At 40.9% G+C, this 19925-nt stretch overlaps 2 protein-coding genes and 1 long non-coding RNA gene across 5 annotated transcripts in view; 1 reads left to right on the plus strand and 2 right to left on the minus strand.

Annotated features, from left to right (window-relative positions):
* The window catches only part of mpp2b (MAGUK p55 scaffold protein 2b), a 39288-nt gene extending 33121 nt beyond the window's left edge, over positions 1-6167 (plus strand). For all 3 annotated transcript variants that reach the window (XM_071462607.1, XM_071462606.1, XM_071462608.1), the window contains 7 exons: positions 1424-1555; positions 1676-1778; positions 2824-2892; positions 2980-3141; positions 3552-3754; positions 4186-4314; positions 5074-6167. In XM_071462607.1, coding sequence (XP_071318708.1) covers positions 1424-1555; positions 1676-1778; positions 2824-2892; positions 2980-3141; positions 3552-3754; positions 4186-4314; positions 5074-5250 — 975 coding nt within the window. In that variant the 3' untranslated portion in view covers positions 5251-6167. The remainder of the gene's footprint in view (positions 1-1423; positions 1556-1675; positions 1779-2823; positions 2893-2979; positions 3142-3551; positions 3755-4185; positions 4315-5073) is intronic.
* A 24-nt stretch (positions 6168-6191) lies between these two features.
* On the minus strand, positions 6192-8013 carry LOC139608649 (uncharacterized). The gene is made up of 3 exons (XR_011685067.1): positions 7698-8013; positions 7391-7604; positions 6192-6954 (listed from the first exon to the last, which is right to left on the minus strand). It is a non-coding gene; the product is annotated as an uncharacterized lncRNA (long non-coding RNA).
* A 3286-nt stretch (positions 8014-11299) lies between these two features.
* abi3b (ABI family, member 3b) lies at positions 11300-14836 on the minus strand. Its single transcript, XM_071462609.1, has 5 exons — positions 14367-14836; positions 14048-14215; positions 13428-13607; positions 13146-13207; positions 11300-11951 (listed from the first exon to the last, which is right to left on the minus strand). The coding sequence occupies exons 1-5, from the start codon at positions 14508-14510 to the stop codon at positions 11471-11473; spliced, it is 1035 nt and encodes a 344-aa protein (XP_071318710.1). The 5' UTR covers positions 14511-14836; the 3' UTR covers positions 11300-11470.
* Between the last annotated feature and the right edge of the window lie 5089 nt (positions 14837-19925).

The following is a 19925-nucleotide window of genomic DNA, read 5'->3' on the forward strand; positions in this document are numbered from 1 at the left end:
AGGGCGATCTCCTGACTTTTCCTCCAGCGCCTGCAAGGATGACATTTGTGGGTTTTGAATGAAATGTCTCGACAACTAACGGGATAGATTGCCATAACAATTCTAGCATTAGCGTTTAGCTCAAAGCACCACTGTGCTTAAATACAGCCGCACAGAGCTGCCTGCGCTGCTGTAGTCATTCTTTTGCCCAAGAGATGAGAGGATCCCTTCAGCCTGTAGAGGAGCAGTGTAATCCATGAATTTAAATGAAAGCATGTAAAACTATCAAAACTGGAGCTGGGATGATTGTGTTTGACAACAGAAATGTTCCAGTTGTGTTTTTTTTCCCACTGCTCTGGTGAGACCTGCAGAAACTGAGGGCAGCAGCAAATCTTGCAGAAATACTCTCAAATTGCCTTCATGTAAGAAAACGTAACACCCTCCCATTTCTTTGGGTAATTCACTGAAAAGAGCCTCTTCTGAGTCATTTCTTCTCGATGCAATTCAAAAGGCACAGACTTTCTGTAAGCAGACATGTCTCCAGTTTATCGTCTTAAGACTTTTGCTTTGTGAAACCAGAGTGTGCAGGTGTTTAGTTTTCCTTTTTTTTTTTTTTTTTTTTTGTGGTATCAGCTCTGGATATCAAAGTTCCTACTTGAACAGTTAGAAAACGCTGTCCGCCAGAGATATTAAAGAGTGGTTTGGAGATGCTCACACAGTTAAGAGCTGTGTAGGTGGATTTTTTTCTGTGTGAGGATTTGCGATGATTAGACATTCCCAAAAGTTCTCTCTGAATGTAATCCAGCTGTCTATGTTTCGTGCCTGGAGCTTGGCCATCGCATGGTAACTAAACTCAACTGACAGCTCCCTTTGGCCGATGGAGACTGTGATTGTGTGTCTGTGTGTGTGTGTGTGTGCGCACGTGTGTCTGTCCATCGTGTCCTTAGAGGGGAAATGAGATGCACACACAGTACAGTAAGGGCTGGCAGGCTTTTTTTTTTTTTTTTATGTTCATGCATCAGTTCAGTACGAGAAAAGGCGTCAAGTGCAAGGGGAAGAGGGGATGGTTGCCATGGCTACAGATTTTGGCGCTCTCTCTTTTTATTTCTGTGTCTATCCCTCTCCCTCTCCCTCGCTCTCTCCCTCCGTCTGTCGCTCAGACTCCTTGTCCTGTCAGTGGGGGTTGGGATGCAGGGTTTGGTTTATGAGCTGAATCCTGTAAACCTTGAGATGTCTGCAAAGTCCATCTGAGAGATGGAGCAGGCTTTAAGTGGGCAAGGCTGTTTCATCGTGATGGACACTTACTCACACGATCCACCGACCACAGGTCACACACACCACAGCAGAAGCAGCAGAAGTCTTTCCCATTAAGCATGTATGTATTTAGTCTAACTTGGATGTTTTACTGACATGTTTCCTCTCTTCAATGTATTGATGCTTTCAGGCCTTCGTGAAGTGTCACTTTGACTACGACCCATCTCATGATAACCTGATTCCCTGCAAGGAGGCAGGGCTCAGCTTCAGCAGTGGAGACATTCTGCAGATCTTTAACCAGGAGGACCTCAACTGGTGGCAGGTCAGCGTAGCACCCCCACCCAAACCTTGTTATTGTTAACACGGCAATATTTCTGTCTGTGTTAACATGATCACACATTTTTTGTGTGTGTGTGTGTGTGCATGTGTGTTCCCCTCGTAGGCCTGTCACATAGAGGGAGGCAGCGCAGGTCTAATTCCAAGCCAGCTCCTTGAGGAGAAGAGGAAAGCGTTTGTGAAGAGAGACCTAGAGCTCGCTACCACAGGTACTCCTCTCAGCGGCACGCAGCAGAGCAGAGAGGCACTTCTCATTATGCAGATTCGACACAGACTCCTCGCTGCACAAACACACTAGCAACAAAGACAGCATCTGTTCCTCTCCGTTTCATACAAGCATTTCATCTGGCGCTGGCCGCTCATCCTCCTCTCACCTCTCCAGTCTGTTGCTCCATCAGTGAGCACCGGAGAACTTGAAATGAGCATCGGCGTGACTCAGGCGGCCTGATCCAGTCTGCTGATTATCAAGCTGCAGGGCCTGACATTCACAAACAGTCCTCCCTGAGAAGCAGCGTTGATTGAGGAGTGGTGATAAGACTGCCGTTAATACAAGCCCGATCAATAATCATCCGCTTTGAGATGTGGAGTGAATAGAGGCTCTTTTCCTTTGTGCAAGGTGCTAAGCGGCAACAAAACAGGTGGTGAGTCAGAGCCAGCCGCGTGCCCTTCACTTGTGGAGGAGAGGAAGATGACAGCACAACTGTACTGCCCTTGGAGCTGGGAAGGACACATCTGTCCGCTTGCACGTGTTTCACATTTTACACCAACTACGAGTTCGGTTTGAATAAAACATTTGAACAGAATATTTTTGGATGGTGAGGTTGGGAAATTGTTGATCAAATTCATAAATTGAGGAAATCGTAAGTATCACTCTGGCTTTAAGGTGCACTGTCACAATTGTTACTCGCCGCAGCTTGTTGAGTTAAATTTCATCATGTAAAACTAACAACTGAGCTCATAATTGTTTCTGTGCACATCTTTGTACACAAGAGATAATAATGATAATAATAATGTGCCAATGTGAACAGACGGTCAGCAGATCGCCTAGTCACAGGTGTCCTCTGGCAGCAGAATGGTTGCACGGACGAATCAGTGTTGCTGCACAGTGCCACCTAGTGGTGTTGTGTCCCTATAACTCTTATGACCCAGCAGACCATAGTCTATCATTTTAACAGGGACTTTGCTGAAGTTGATGCAGGACGAGCACCAGCATTGGAGGTTTTATTGTGTTTTGTGTGTTCCTGTCTGTCTCAGGTCCTCTGTGTGCTGGGATGGGGGGCAAGAAGAAAAAAAAGATGATGTATTTGACCACCAAGAACGCAGGTATGAAAAATCTATAACGTCACAGTTTGTGTGAGTGTAACTGGACTGGACTGACGTGCATTGCAGTCATTACTGGTTTCTTGCTAGAATTTGATCGGCATGAGTTGCGGATCTATGAAGAGGTTGCCAAGGTCCCGCCCTTCAGGAGGAAGACACTGGTTCTGATTGGCGCGCAGGGAGTCGGCCGTCGCAGTCTGAAGAACAAGCTGCTGGTGTCGGATCCACAGCGGTATGGCACCACCATCCCCTGTGAGTGAAGCCATTAATCATAACACTAAGCCACAAACAGAATCCATCCATCATTCAGTATCATGCAGTGGTTTTATTTTTGTATTGTCACAGTACTTTGCCTTTGTTGCACACTGTGTTAATGTTGTCATCTTCATTACTATTTCTCCCTAGTTCATGTCTTTCTAGTGTCTCACTGTTTGATTTGAAATAGAGTTTTAATTATTTCAAAAATTTTACCACATTTTTCATCCTTTCTTTTTGCGGTTTCTACCTGTTAGTGTCTGCTAGCATTTGCTCTATGCAACAATCAAACCTAAACCAAATCAAAGTATTCAAATTACAGAACTTCATCCTTGTGCTGTATCTTGGGATAAGTTTAACATAGATACGGATCCATCTCTGTGTTTGGATTTTTCTGTATCCCTCAGTCACCTCTAGAAAACCAAAGGTGGATGAGAGAGATGGCCAGATGTACTCTTTCATGACCCGCAACGAAATGGAGTGTGACATTAAAAATGGCCGTTTCTTGGAGCATGGCGAGTATGACGGGAACCTGTATGGGACCAAGATCAACTCCATACACGAGGTGATAGAAACAGGAAAGATCTGCATCCTGGACGTCAACCCACAGGTAGAGGAAGCTCACACACACTCTTATCTTCCATCACTTCCTTCCACGCTTCTGTTCTTCCTCGATCTATACTTGTCAGGTTTTCCACTGTAAATGAGTGAGGTATAAAATTTATTGAATGTATATTCAAACTAATTATGTACAGCTTGTTGCTGCTGAAGTGTTTTCAGGCTAAGGGCATCATCAATATTTATCAAAAAGGATTTCCTAATGATCAGCATTACTCGCTTCAAACACTCAACTAATCTTATTTATACACATTAGCTTGATGGATTTGTTAGATGAAGACCCTGCAGTTGCATTTGAATCACTTTCTCAGCTTTATAAATGTGTTTCAGCTTTTCCCATTGCTTGCTGTGCAGTGATGGAGGGATTGTAATACATCTAATATACGTTTGTTTGTTGTTGTTGTTGTTGTTGTTTTACTGAAGGCTTTAAAAGTCCTGCGGACGTCAGAGTTCCTGCCCTATGTTGTGTTCATTGAAGCCCCAGACTTTGAGGTTCTCAAAGCCATGAACCGGTCAGCGATCGAGTCAGGAGTGGTCACAAAACAGTTAACGGTCAGTGTGTGATCTCTTAAAGGAATAGCTCATTATAGACACTATGGCAGAAATACTTGAAGACTTTCTCTCTCTCTTCAAGACTCTCATATCTGTACAGTAAACATGAAGCTACAGGCAGCAGCTGGTTAGCTTAGCATAACATAAAGACTGGAAACTGGGTAAACAGCTAACTGGGCTCTGTTCAGAGGTAACAAAATCCACCTACTAGCACCTCTAAAGCTCAGTAATTAACACGATATATCCTCCTTGTTAAATCTGTTCAAAAACTGAAACGAAAAACACTGTACAAATGACAGTTTGATGTTTTATGGGGGTTATGTGTGGGACTGTTTGTCGGCCCGGACCATTTGCCATACAAACAGTGGAGAATCTATGAAATTCCTGGAGCTGTTACAGTCACATATTTAGTGTACAGACATGATAGCGATATCAGTCTTCTTATGAAGAAGATGAATGTCCTTTAAAACCCAATCATCCTATCTTTTCAGTGAAACAAAATATTTATATTTCACATTGTATCCTGAAAAGTTGCACTGAAATTCTGCACAAGAAAGCTCACTGTATTAAAAACTAATGTGTAATTTCATTTACTCAGTGTGCAGGAATGCTACATTTATGCAAATTAGTTTGATTTCAGTTGTACACCAATTTCACTGTTTACTCTGTTCTTCTATTTAAGTAATTGCCCGCTCATTACATGTATTTTCACCTAAACGTCTCACTGTCCTGTACCTCCCCCTGACATGCTCCCGACAGGACTCTGAACTAAAGAGGACAGTGGACGAGAGTGAGCGCATAAAGAGAGCCTATGGACATTACTTTGACCTCTGCATCGTAAACGACGGCCTGGAGGCGGCTTTCCGAAGTCTACGGCTGGCACTGGAGAAACTGTCAACAGAGCAGCAGTGGGTGCCTGTCAGCTGGGTCTTCTGAAAGTCACCAAGAGCCCACCGGCACAGCGCCAGAGCCGCAGGTCAAAGGTCGGAGGACGATTTAACATTGGCAGCCTCACAGGCGCTGTGTCCATGCAGTCATTGGTGGTGGAGGCCTGTTGTGAAGGGATGAGCGTTATGTTTCAGTACAAATGACCAGCCTCATGTAGAGCATTTTTGTACAAACTTCGTGTTCCTCTGTTGAGCCTAATGTCAAGTTGTATTTTATTTGTCTGAATTGGAATAATTCTCTTGATATTTGTTGAGAAGGTATTTTGAGTTGCTTATGAGGTTTAGTGCAATAGTGTGAGTGAGCGTGTGTGTGTTATCATAAACGTTGAAATAGACTTAGAGTAATGCGTATGTTTTGCAGATAACAGTGCTCTGTTGGAGGTTTTCTTTGAAGGACATTAAACTTTTTAGCCTTTCCAGATCTTAAATACTTTATGTAGTGTAATGTTTACATTGGATCGGTAGGACAAATTGGTGACGGAAAGATACCAAATGTCACATTTGTATTAAATTCTCTCTATTTTATCATTTGATCCATACGGTATGATTGTATGTGTTCAGAAATGTGCTTTATCTTGTATGTCTCCACTCATTTGAAAAACGAACAGCAATAGATAATAACAAACAAAAACATACACACATGCAATACATCTCCTCACACACACACTGATAAACATGTATGTGCACATAAAACACAGTGAGAGCAGTGGAAAACTGTTGAGGCATTTTGGATTAATCTTGCAGTCTCAGTTTGTCTTGTTTCCTTTTTAATGTTGGTTATGTTTTATATTTCCTGTGCTGGTAAAGCTTCTGGTTTGTTTGAGGATCCAGCAAATGGATCACAGTCTGACTACTGTCTGCTTGATTCTGTTGGAGTTTTATTTGTAGCACTGAAAAACACTTCAACCCTAGTAAAAAAAAAAAAAAACAGTAAAAAACTAAAGAAGTAGCCTACAGTATGCACTGATTGTTTAACGAAGGCAAACACATTACTTAACATTACAGTTTGGACAACTGATGGAAGTTATTACAATTTTTTTTGAAGCACAAATAGTAAAAATATTTATCAGTGGCTTGTTCATACTTACTTTTGCCTTAATATGGTTCAAAAGCCAAGGAAACACTATTTTTTCATCATGGAACATTTCACTTCTGTCACTGTTCCTTCTTAGAAACTAGAAAAAAATAATACTGGCAACTTATTTAATATTTATTTTATTTTCCCTAAAACTTGTAAGTACTGTATTGTAATAAAGAATATATAGTATAACATAGAGAAACACTTGGTGCTTTGATGATTCTGCCAGTGAGTAGATGCAGTTGGACAACTACGTACACTGTAGTTTTGGTGTTCATATAAAAATTAAAATCGAAAATGTTCAGAAACTTGCTTCATTGTCTACAGTTAATATTAATGCAAACTAATTTTTAAGTTAAATTAAAACATATTAAATAAATTGCAAGACTATCTTTTCAAAATACGCAGAAACAACACAAGGTGTGTCCTCAGAGTTTAGTCAGTGGGGGTCTGAGGCTGTAGGTGGCCATGGGAGGTGGTGGGTGAGGCTGATGGGGTTGGATAAAGAGGTCCTGTGGGTGTCGTCCAGTGAGGCGCCAGAGGCAGCGTTATTGGATACATCTCGTAGGCCGGCGGCGCACCCCCTGGCCAAACGCTTGTCAGCTTGGGGTCAAACTGTGAGAAAGAGAAAGTTCAACGTAAAACTGTTTTTAGCCTATAGAAACACATTTTGAAATTGCTACCAGTGTTTTATATTTGAGATTGACATCAATCTTCTGATTTAAGTCTAGGCAAGAAAGTGTTCACTTCCCCAAATCTGAGTAGTCCTTTAACAAGTGTTGATCTTTTTTAGAGTTTAGTCGTGCTGATAGGGGAATAGTCGTACATTTACAGAGCCATAATATGGTTCTTTCAAACTATGAAGGATTTTAAATGACTGTATGACTGTTCATTTTTGTGTGACACAATACAAATAATGGCAAAGGTCCAAACAACAGGCCTTACGTAACTGAGGTAGATGATACACCTATGTGTCAGCAATATGTTTGAACAATAGGCCAATTGCTTAAATCTGTGTGTCAGTGGCTGACTGTGGTGAGGGCACACACACCAGTGAGTATGGAGGAGGTTGATCCACAGTGCTGTAGGGAGGAGGGAATATGTCGTAATATTGATCTTCCTCCAAAGAAATAGTTTGGACCACTGAAGACGTGTTGTCATCTTCCGTCGTTGGTGTGGTGACATCATACGCTGCTCTTTTCTGTCTTGCTTGAAGATAGAAGCAGAGGAGCACCACAGCTATGGACACCACCACGACTGGGAATCTAGGGACATGTTTCAATCATTTCAAAGACTTAATTATTTTACGTCTCGTCTTACGTGAAGAAATTCGTTCTTGACTTTCTTTGATTACTTACATATATGCAAAGCTACTCAGCATTGAAGACATGGCTCTGATTATGCCAACCTGCTGACATTACTATGAGAAAAAAAAATGGATATGTAGTGCTGCAGATAAATTTTTTGTGTGATCTTGCTCAAAATCAACAACAATACACTTATGTGAAATATGGACTTTCATTAACAGTGAGACATATTTGAAATGATAAGTGATAAGTGATGATAAGAAATTATGTTCTTAATTAGTTTCTAGTCATGAACAAGACAGTAAAGCATCTACAGTATCAGATTATACTAATATTCAGTCCAGTAGAATAATACAAGTCTTTGAGCATGTAATTGACAAAAATCAGTGGATGTGAGCTGATGTCACTGGATCCAATGTGTGAACCTTTACATCCCTGTTTATCAAAACTAACAGCAACAGTTTTATGAAGTATCAAATGACCAAACACAAGGTTGTGACCTATAGTAAGAACGATAATCCAATTTTAAAAACTACTGAAAACAGCTCAGCTGTGAACAACAGGTTGGTTAGCTGCACAGCCGCAGCATGTAGTCACCAGCGTAATGTTTGACTTTATATTGTTTGAGCTTAACAACAGACGGTTGAACCTTCATCCTATAAATCTGTAGCTCATATAAACTTTTAAGTAAAAATCAGCGAATGCACATAAATTAAACACAAATCAAACTGATGACACAGATTTATACGAAAACTGTATTCTTATCATTTTTTTTTACAGTGCAATGAGGCCTTACCTTATCAAATAATCCAAAACATACAAAAACTGTGCTGACCTGTGGGTCGCTATCAAAAGATAATGTGTCACTTAGGGAAGTGCACAACCTGAAGAGCTTTTACAGCATTATTGTCTTATTTAAAGACACAGGACTTCAAAGTCTGCTCTGCGTCTTGCATATTTTTTGTGCATGTTGAAGGGAATCACTCTGGAGATCAGCTATTAGACCAGCAATATACAAACTTTGTCATGATATTCAACAAATTTTATATTTCCTCCTAGATAGTGATTGCTGAGTTCTTAGCACTATGTGGAATGAAGCCCATCTTCCTGCTTTGATTTTTAGAAAAACAAAAATGGACACTGAAAATGTATCTCAAGTGGGATTTTACTTAAATTAACTTTTTACTTTAATAAACTTACATGTATAAGTTAATTTAATTACATACTTACAATTTTAATTAGATAATTACATAATTAAATTACAAACACTATACATTAAATTAAATTATAAATTACAAACACAGTTTATTAAAACATGTGATCAATTAGTGCCCATACTTAAATATTTTACCTCACCTCTGTCACAGAATGGAAACTGTACATATGATACATATGATTCAGTAGCTCTGTCAAGCAAATAAAGATACTCCTCTCCACATAATGGATTGTTTCAAGGTAGATTCATCCTATACACATATAACATATAACCAGATATATGTGACTGTCACGTATATGAGCTCAAATAAGGGTTAAAAAAATATTTGGTTGTTAATAATGTTCGGAAAGGTTTTCACAGTCTGTGGTTGCAAATCACCTTTTGAAAAGATGTGATGCAACTGTGCAAGAGAAAGTGTAGAAAAGATTTGTGGTTGCAGAAAAAAGTTGGGAATGTTTACTGAAAATAAAATGTATGCAAAAGTAAGAGGGACAGTGAGGTTACAGAAGCACCATGACGAAAAAGGAGCACAGATTTAAAGCAGAGGAAGAGGACGGGGAGGAGGACCCTCTCAACCTGAGGCAGAGTCCAGATCTGTTGGAGGTTTCTTCCTGTTAAGTTGCCAAGTACTTGCTTTTTGCGGGAACTATTTGGTTTCTCTCTATAATAATATAAGGTCTTGACCTTACCCTGTAAAGTGCCTTGACATAATGTATATTTTGATTTGGCGCTATACAAATAAAACTGAACTGAAGTGATCAGGGCTGCTCTGAGTAAGCTGGAGGGTCTGTGTACGATGGTGGAGGCTCTGTGTACGATGGTGGAGGCTCTGTGTACGATGGTGGCTCAAGCTGGAAAAGAGAGGAGACAGTTCATGGAGTTTGGTTGCTGCTGACAGAATTCAAGACACTTTGCACTGAGTTTATCTTGAGATACAAAAAAACACACAGCCAACTACATGTCTAACCAATTTGAGCGTTCTCATAATGAAATGTGATCAATAAATGTATGAAAGAGCCAAACAGTGCTGCACCCTGTGTGGAGGCGGACTGATATTTCTGGAGCTGTACATGGGAGGGTCTCTGTGTGGAGGCTGAGAATATGGCTCGTTGACGTCCACTACTTCCTCGTCCTCTCGCTCCTCCTCACATATGGGGATGATGTATACAGAAGAAGTGCTACTGGCGCTCACGGGCCAGCTCTCCCTTTCGCTGCGTTTCTTTGCATAACGGCAACACAAAATCCACAGAGTGATACCCAAAAGCAATAGGGGAATCCTGAAATGAATGCACAGCTTAGATATATACACAACATGCATTCAAAGAGGAATACAAGTCAAATTAACATGCTGTGAACAGAGGGAAATACTCACTCAGCAAAAAGATGATAAATAATCATGGCCGTTTTATTTTCTCTAAATCAGGTTTCGAGACTGAGGAAAATGAAAAAATGAAAAAACAAGATTTGTTGTTATTCAAAGGGACAAATCTGATTTTACATCTGAAGATTGTGACTCTTTTATTGTCTGTCATGCAATCCAGTGTTCAGTTTTGCAATACATTCACCCGCGGAAAGGTCAAAGGTAGCTTTTTGCTCATATACTTGCACGACACGAAACAGAATGTCTGAAGGTAGATATAATTACTGTTTGTGTGAAAGTGGCACTGCGCTGGAAGTTTCATCTGACAAACAGCACATTTTGTTCTCCCTCACACAGGAGATCAACTTTGTCTACATAACAGTACAGTTCAAAATGAAAGCTGTTGCTATATGTAAGATTATAGGCTTGAATTCGGATCAGCAGCGAGATATTTCCTTTCCATTTTTGATGAACATGTAATAATGGGCCTTGCGTGATCAGGTTGGTTCTCCCGTCTCAGGCCTTACTGGGCAGAATTAAACACAACACAGCCAAGCAAATGATTTATCGAGTTTGAATAAGCTGCTCCTGACTGATCTGATATTTTACATGTTGAAAATAAAGCTTACCTTTAAGTGCCAGTCATGTAGCGAAGGTTGAGGATGAGTGTTGACTTGCAACAAACATTTTATAGTCTCATTGACCTGTTTAAAGTAGCAGAACTATAGCCAGTGACGCAGTAGTATGACAGTGTCGGGCTAAAGGCTGCTGGCTTTGAAGGTGACTCTTAATGATAAAGAAACATAGTACTAACACAAAGATGTAATAAGGAAGGGAAATAACATTACAGGGCAAAAAAAAAAAGAGGATTACACAGAAACCCAAGAATCCCTGTTTCAGCTTGTTACTTAGGAATGCAGGCAACGTGTTGTTGAAACATGTTCAGCAGAGCAGCGCTCAACACAGCAGAAGGTCTCACTTTGAAGGAGGATTTTCTGTCCCTGCAAAAATATCATTTGAGGCTCACACTGCGTCATTCAACACAGATGAAGTAGCTCAAGGTTAAACCACTACACGCACGTTTTCAAGCTTTTATTTATGCTCAATGTTGATCTCAAAACAGGCCCGGGAATATTTCACATGCTGCACATGATTCACACGTCAGCACCCAGCACGTCCGCTCACACCAGTAACTGCTGCGCCCCAGCTGCAACTAAAATCACCCCTTAGCATGAACTATACTGTTCGTTAATGTAGGAGAGGGGGAGGTGGTGGAGGAGGTGGTGGCACAATACCAGAGGTGCCAGTATGAAGGGGTGGCGGAGGAGGTGGGGGCACAGCTCCTGACACTGGTGCGGGCGGAGGAGGAGGAGGAGGAGGAGGAGGAGAAACAGAACCAGCTCCTGATGATGGCGGAGGTGGAGGCGGAGGGGGAGGAGGACCAGATCCTGATGATGGCGGAGGCGGAGGCGGAGGGGGAGGAGGACCAGCGCCTGATGATGGTGGAGGCGGGGGTGGAGGGGGACATGTGGGTGAGGTCAAAGAAGGCGGAGGGGGGAGGCCAGTGTCCATGGAGGAAGGGGGAGGTGGTGGGGGTGGAGGAGAAGGCATACTGGAGTCCAGGCCAGCAGTGGGAGGGGGAGGGGGAGGCAGGTTGTCGTTGGTGGGGTTGCTGACAGTTTGGAAGGTGGGGACTGATGGCGGAGGCACAGCGATGCCAAGACTGGATCTGCACACATGACAAACAGAATATAGACCTTCAGCTACGATGAGCAATGACGACACCCCGACAGTGACACAGCTACAGTCTCTTAAAGGAATTCTGCGGAGAGTTATCTGAGAGGATTAATATCACTCCCACATCTGTACATACAGTAAATATGTCACGGTTTAACACTGTAACAACCTAGACTGGAAACAAGGGGAAACAGCTAACTTGCCTCTGACCAAAAGTAGGGAAATCCACCTACCTACACATCTACACCTCAAAAATCAACAGATTATATATCACTTGTTTTATCAGTTTAATGACCAAAGTGTAAAAATGACAATTCACCACTATACTGGAGGTTATGTGTTGGACTATTTTCCGGCCAGGAGTCTCTCCTAGTTTCTTGCAGCTGGTCTGAGCCAAGAAATAGTCAGGCACACAACACCCTGTAAAACCACAACATTCAGTCTGTACACTTTGGTTTTTGTACACACTAAACTAATCGTGATTTAGTCAGCTTCAGAAGTTTGGACATGGCCATGCTTGTTGTTTCCACTCTTCATGCTAAGCTAAGCTAACTGGCTACAGTTTCATATCCGTCACGCAGATGTGAGAGTGGCATCAAACTTCTTATCTAACTCTCCACAAAGAGGCTGATGAGTGTATTTCCCAAAACTATTCTTTCAAAGAAATACAAATACAAGTTTCAATGTTCTTATTCCCTGTCTGATGTACTAAATATTCATCCAACATTCAAATACAAATAATTCTTGAGAAACTTTGAAGGATGCCATTTTCCCACTTCAGTCTTCTAATGCACAGGTATAGATACGGTTATGCCAGCAAGACCAGTAGCTCGGATGGGATCAATTTTAAGAAAGGTGATAACATAAGAAACCACAATGTACTGATTGAATAAAAGATCCAGGATTCAGGAACCTGTTGGCTTAGCATAATGTAAAGACCCACGAGCGTAGTTCTGTCCAAAGGTAACAAAATCCACAGTTCTTCTAAAGCTCACTACAGAACAAGTTATTTATCGTTTCTCATACCAAATAAGCGAACAACACATAACGTGTTAATAAGTAAGATTAAGAGGTGGTGGCAGGATGATTTTGTCACCTCTGAACAGAGTCAGGGTAGCTGTTTACCCTGTTTCCCGTCTTTTATTCAACAGAAAGACATGAGACTAACTGTGCAGCGTCTACATACACAGAGGTGTCTGCAGTGCTGTGTATGCTGTCTGCTCTCTTCCTGGGCTGCTGCTCAGCGACCTGTGGAGATAAAATGAAGGAAAGTGAAAAAAGGATGGGTGTAGCACATCTCTGCTTCACAGTCAGCCATACTGTATATCACACTGGTACACAGACATAACACCGGTACTACACCATGGAAAACGGGCCGTGTTGTGCGCTCTACAGGTTAATTTAATGGGAATTAACTTCAGATGTGTGTTGTGATCAATTTTCTCTCTCAGTTTAGCATCTAATTTACCTGAAAACAGTGTCCAATGGAGTCCAAGATGGAGTATGATATTGGCACTCTTGAGTAGCTCTTCTCTGGCTCCATGCCTGAAGGTGGCGGGGCCATAAGCTTGGAGCGGCTCTTGTTTTTGGGAGTTGTAAAAACCCCGATCTCTCTCCTTGCCACCTTCTCATGGTGGATCGCTGCAGCCTGGAGCAGAGCACAGTGTGAAGAGCCTCAACCAACACACGCACAAGAACTCCATTTTCACATCAATCGGTTCCCTGGAAAGTGCCTCTCAAGATACTGTATGGCAAAAATAAAACAAGCAGCCTGCATGGAGCAGAGCAACAAAACTGACCGCAGATTAAAGGGACTGTGCACAGTTCATGCATGACCGACAAGACAGAAAAAAAAACACAGTTAAGTGCACTTCTGGCTATTTTCATTTGACTTGCATGCAATGATACTGATCTTTCTGGATGCCATGCAATTATGCAATGCCGTGCAATTACTTTTAAACATTTAAACTCTTTCTTGGGAAATCAAATACCCCGACTACACTCATTTGTTCATTATTTAACCATTTCGTCAAACGTCTTCTATGGACTATGTCCTCAGATGTGTTATAGGTGAAAGCTGTTCCTCACCAGCGACAGCAGGTTGATAGAGGACTCCATAGCTTTAATCTGCATGGCCTGTGAGTCCAGCAGTCTTAGCACAGTGCTGGCCACGCTGTTAATCTGGTAGGTCACACTGGCCAGCGCCTGGGTAGCCAAAGCCTTGGCTTCTTCAAAAGCCTTGCTTGGATCCTCTGCCTGTAGAATTAAAAAAAAAAAAAAAAAAAAAAGGACAAACTTTATAGTAAAATGATCCAAAATCTCGAAAAACTAGACAGTAAAAAAAAAGACAGTATTAGAAAGTTATACTGTTAAAGCAGTTGTGATGCGTTTTATGAGCTTTACTTACCTGGAGATAATTGTTCTCGCAGTAATCTGCCACTCGGAGGAGGTTGCTTTGGTTATCAGCCAGATGTTTTCTGGCATCTGGCGCCTCTTGTAATATCTGAGTAATAACTTCAGAAAACTTCTTTTGCTCCGTCATTTCTCCCATGGAAAAAAAAAAAAACAACAACAAACCAAACAAACCTTTAAAAGCACTTTACAGATCCACTCCACGCTACCTGGGGAGACGTTCACGGCTGGTCTCGGTCGGGGCGGGGAGGTGTTTGGTCGGCGCTGAACGCGGAATTTCCGCAGGGTAAAGATTCTCGGCGTCCCGCAGCAGCTGGCTCCGGGGCAGGGCTGCACAGGGCACACATCCACCGACACTGTGCAACAAGTCACATCTGCCTCTGCAGGTGAGACGATGCTTCCTGCACATTATTGCAGGCTACAATTTTACATAGAAAATGACGCACATTCTAAAATATATCATATGAAACCAGGAGAGAGTGACAGACAGACACTTGTGATATTTATACAATCCACTAGGGGTCAGTGCAGTCTCGGGAAATGTACCTCTCAATGCACTGTGCACCGTGGAGGATGATGATGATGATGATGGTGATGATGATGATGTTAATGATGTAAATTTCAGCACTAGATTAACGTTGTATCAGCTGGACCAGATGAAGCTTCACTCCTACGTGGAACATTGTCACATAATTACAAAATGCTCAGCCAAGTGGAAAATACATTGTGTTGTTCAGGATATCCTGCAAAAACAAGTGGAGTTCAGCAGCATCCTTGATTGTGCTTTTATGTATGCAAAAGTTCACAGTGGCCCGGATTCCAGTTTCTGTCAGCTCACCTGCTTAAAGCAAATGGTCCAGTCCAATGCAGAACAGCTGATCAGTTGAAGTGTGCATGCTCTGCCATGTTTCAGTTTATCGGGTGGATGCACTTTTACTCTTCCCCTTCAGCTCCATTTTTAGCCACGATAGCTCCATGGTTCTAGATGACCATGTCAGTATTTGAATCTTTGTGGTGAAACGTCTCAACAGCTATTTAATGAATATGCCATGAAATTTTGCATATTCATGGTCCCCACAGGAGGAATACTAATGACCCCTTGACTTATGCTTTTGTACCACCTTGAGGTCGATATTTTTTTAATGAACAGTTTCCACAATTATTGATTGCCATGAAATTTTGTACAGACATTCATGGTCCCCAGAGGATGAATTGCGATAATTTTGGTGATCTGCTAATTTTTCCGCTAGTGCTCACAGCAAATCCGAGTTGACACTTATTCAATGAAATATCTCATTAGCTTCTAGATGGGTTTGCATAGAATTCTGTAGATACAGTCATGATATTGTAATGACTATGTTGATCTCCTGACTTTACCTCTAGCACTAGTATTGAGTGAAACGTCTCCACAACTACATATGCAGATTCATTTCCACGAAGTTTGATCCAAATATTCATGTTTCCCCTGGGAGGAGTTCTCATAACTGGTGGTCACTTAACATTTCCACCAGCGTCATCACCAGCTCACAATTTTAATTTGTTCGATTTGTTTATGACCAAATACCTGAAAAAACGAATGACATATTCCCATCAGCCTCAGCTGCATGGTAATGTGCTCAGTACTTACGAGCACATTACCATGCTAACACATGATGAGCATGATAAGCATTACCTCTGATAAACATCTGCATGTGAATGATGATAAATTGTGTTTCACATGGAAAACGTCCAGTTTCATCAAAGTGACCTCATTACAGTCACTTTGTAATGAAACTTTGTGATATTTTCTCATGTTTTTTTTTTCTTTTCTGGTGAAATTCTTTTCTTACTTCCTCCTCCCTTATATGAGCTCTGGTGTATCCAAATGCTGTGGGAGCCAGTTCCCACTAATATTATCCCTTAAATCTTTTTCATTATCTCCAAGAAAAAAGTTTTTCTAAGGATCTGATACGAGTTCATTTAGCCTTAAAAAGTAATCCAAGCTTTTTGTCAGACAGGACATGACTGATAGTTACTTTGAATTTCTGCCACAGTATGGACTGTTATCAGTTTGGTGTAGGTCATATTACATAATCTGCAGAGTCTTTGTCTACTGATAAAGGACAGATGACTTTATTTCTTTATGGAACATTATTTTTGTCTGTGTTCAGCACCATCTCAAATCATACTGTGTTGATATATTAATAATTAAATTGTATTGTATTTTTTGTGAAAAGCATAAATTAATTAGAAATTGAGATTACAATTAACATTAATGATACCATTAACAATAAAGATAACACAGATTACTGTTGTAATTATTGCTTTATTTCTGCCTTTTGCTTCATCTGAACAAACCCTGCGTTTATTGGGATGAAACTGATGGGTAAATAGATTCAGATGTATTTGTGTTGTATTATGCAGCACTAAACTTTCTCAGAAGTCTCTGGCAACGACAAAAAGCTGTGATTCAGCCCCTGGCATTTGTTTTCCTGTATGATTCAATGCAGCTGGTAATGTATACTCACATAGAGCCCAGTGTGATTCAACATACTCCAGACATGGCCTGGTGATATAATATACTGTAGAGACACCTACTGCAGCTAAGAAGAGGAGGCACGCTCTATATTTACCTTCCTCTTCTCTCATTGACCTCAGACATTATGTCATTTTCTTTGTACGCCTCAAATGTGCAATCATGATTTTGCAACCCTTAGTTACTCACACAATCATTACTCTACACTCATCCTGATTACTTGGTTGTTTGCTTTTTTTATCCCCTGAAATCAAAATATTGGAGAGGTCATTTTTGTGAAAAGCCTTCAATAATAACTGTACAAAAAGATATTTTTGTTCAGTTATTACCCCCCCGCCTCCTGCTACAGATTAGCTGCACTAAAATCCAAATCCAACACGCATATCAGCAGGACAACCTGAACAGCACACTGCTGTTTTATGGTCTTGTTTATACAGCAGAACAACCCAAGTATGAAAGCAGCTGGTATTTGCTTGTAGTGACATGTGACTTCATCTTCAGTTATAATGAGTTGAAGGTGTGGAATAAATTATTCTCTTTCAGTACATCAGTATTGAACTAGCAGAGTTGTTATCTTTGTAACAATAGCACAACATGAACACCATTGTGAACACCAATTTTGACAGCTGAAATGTCTCCGATTTCAGAGCAAGTATTATGATATGAAGGAATTCACAGCTTTGCTCCTTGTCGTAGGAGCTGGTCTGAATTAAGAGGCCCTGCACGCCTGCACGGTTATTATTGCTAAGTTATTATGAAGTAATATGAATATATAAGTATGCCTTTGATCAAGTTGATGTTGAGTGGTGCTATGCTGGGAATTGGTCCCCCATATTCATAAACAAAATAAAAACCATAAAGGTTTATGTTGTCACACTGTAAGAGGATCAACAGAAAAGAGGGGAGCGTGAGAAAAAAAACTCAAACACAATGATATCAGCTTTTTGATAAAAGAATTAATGAATTAATTAAGAAAGGAAGTTCCCACATTCAAATTATGGCTTAATGATTTAACCAGTACTGTACACACATTGAAACACTGAGGTTCTTGTTAAAGGACAGATGTATCTTATCAGGTACCTTGACTCAGTGTTGACCCTCAGCGGTCACCTCTTTGCATTAACAGCTTTTTGGCATTTTATTAAATCCTCAAAATCCATTGGTCTGTCTGGAAATAATTAAAGGTAAATATCTGTCTTACTACAGAGACTGTGACTGAATGTATGAATGTAGATTTGAATTGGAACAATAGTAGTTGTGTGCGTGGAGGTTGAAGTTTTTCAGTGCAGGAGCTGAAGAAAAGTGCACATTTTAACATGTCATCTTACACCCTCACAAGCACACACACACACACACACACACACACACACACACACACACACACACATACAGCCCCACAGCATCCACGTCCAATGGTGTGCAACATATGCCTGTTTGTGAAGATTGGATGTTCTGGGCTATCACAGCCTCTCCACACTTCACAGACTTCCATTAAAGGAAAAGCCAAATTCAATTATTGTGCCGGAGACTGCAGGAAAAGTACATTTTACACACACACACACACACACACACACACACACACACAAACACACACACAGACACACACACACAACAAGACAGCAGTTAACACTCTGTGGACAGTTTTATTGTCTCCGGGTACACACAACTGCAAACTCAATTCCAATTAGTCTTCAGGCACCTGCTGCCCTTTCCTCAAACTTTGAGCAGAACAAAGCAGAACAAAGACGTCATGATACATTTCTTCTCTCATCCAAGGTATGAAATTATTTTTGGCATAAGATATCTTTCTCCACACTTTATACAGATTGTTGGTTTTCTGACTTCACTCTGTCATGGCCAGGCATCATCAACCACAAGTGTGTGAAAAGTCACACACCCTCCACTGCCTGATCACTTCATCACAATCCATCATTTGTTCCTAACAGCCCAGCGAGGACGCACTCTGTCAATAAGTACACCAGGTGGTTCACATGTTTGACATGTGCCTCACGTTTCCAGAGACACCAGCGAGTGTATCTGTGGCAACACCTGTTATCTCTTTTTTGATAGATGGTATATGGCTTGAGAGATATAGAGTGAGGCAGATCTCGGCACAGGGGTCGACTGTGGGACAGTGTGGTGTGAGTTTAATCTGGCAATCAAAATCTGAACTAACTTTGACCCCCCCCCACTAAGTTATCTAGAGTTCATTTACCTCAAAGGTAAAATGTCAGCATCATCAAAATGACAGCTTTATCTTGTGCCGGTAGAAACTCTTCAGCATCATCAGCAGAAACACTGTTTATTCCAACATCTGTTTTCGATTGGATTTCAATTTTGAACGATAAGGGGCTATTGTACATAATAAAATGATTGGAATTAATTTACTGCAGTCATGTGAATATCAAGGTTAATAGACACTCTTGACACACTTGACTCATGACTCTCACTACCCACCGCAAATCTACGTGCCAGATATCTGAAGATTTACTTGAACCTGGGAGATAAAAGCTCCAACTAATAAATATGAACTGTCAAACAACTAACAATTGTCAGATTTTCATTTTTCATTGCTGCTTGAGTGTTGGAAAAAGTGATATGGAAAAGAACAAAAACTCTGAAGAACACTGTAATTCAAGTAATTAAAATTTATCATCCCATCCTTGTGCAATATACTCATTCAACATTATCGTGTTTTATGACCTCATTCAGTCACCGCTTCATTCTGAATGTCCTCATTGAGAAAGTCAAAGTCACACTCTCTGGTTTTGTTAATGATGCTCAATAGCCTTCAGAGATTTTCTCTTAACTAAGTTTGTATGAGGGCGCTTTAAGTTTGATGTGTCTAAGTTTGTGCCTCAGATACATCTATGTTATGTTTTTATAGCTGTAATGTAAATGTAATGTAAAACATGCATGGAGGTGTATTATGTTTGTTCTTTCATTCTCTTCATGTTGTTGCTTTTTATGTTTATAGTTATATGGCTGGGCATCTTTTGGTATATGACGGTGAAATAAAAATACCTGTCTACCTGTCTA

The sequence above is a fragment of the Trachinotus anak genome, unplaced genomic scaffold, assembly GCF_046630095.1.
Source record: "Trachinotus anak isolate AG129_WGS33_773 ecotype Australia unplaced genomic scaffold, CSIRO_AGI_Tana_v1 ptg000025l, whole genome shotgun sequence".
Classification (NCBI taxonomy): Eukaryota; Metazoa; Chordata; class Actinopteri; order Carangiformes; family Carangidae; genus Trachinotus; species Trachinotus anak.

Coding starts and splice junctions, on each gene's coding strand:
- abi3b (XM_071462609.1), bottom strand. CDS start 14,510: ATGGGAGAAATGACGGAGCAAAAGAAGTTTTCTGAAGTTATTACTCAG. Junction 14,216..14,366: donor GCGAGAACAATTATCTCCAG/GTAAGTAAAGCT, acceptor TTAATTCTACAG/GCAGAGGATCCAAGCAAGGC. Junction 13,208..13,427: donor CCATTGGACACTGTTTTCAG/GTAAATTAGATG, acceptor TTATCTCCACAG/GTCGCTGAGCAGCAGCCCAG.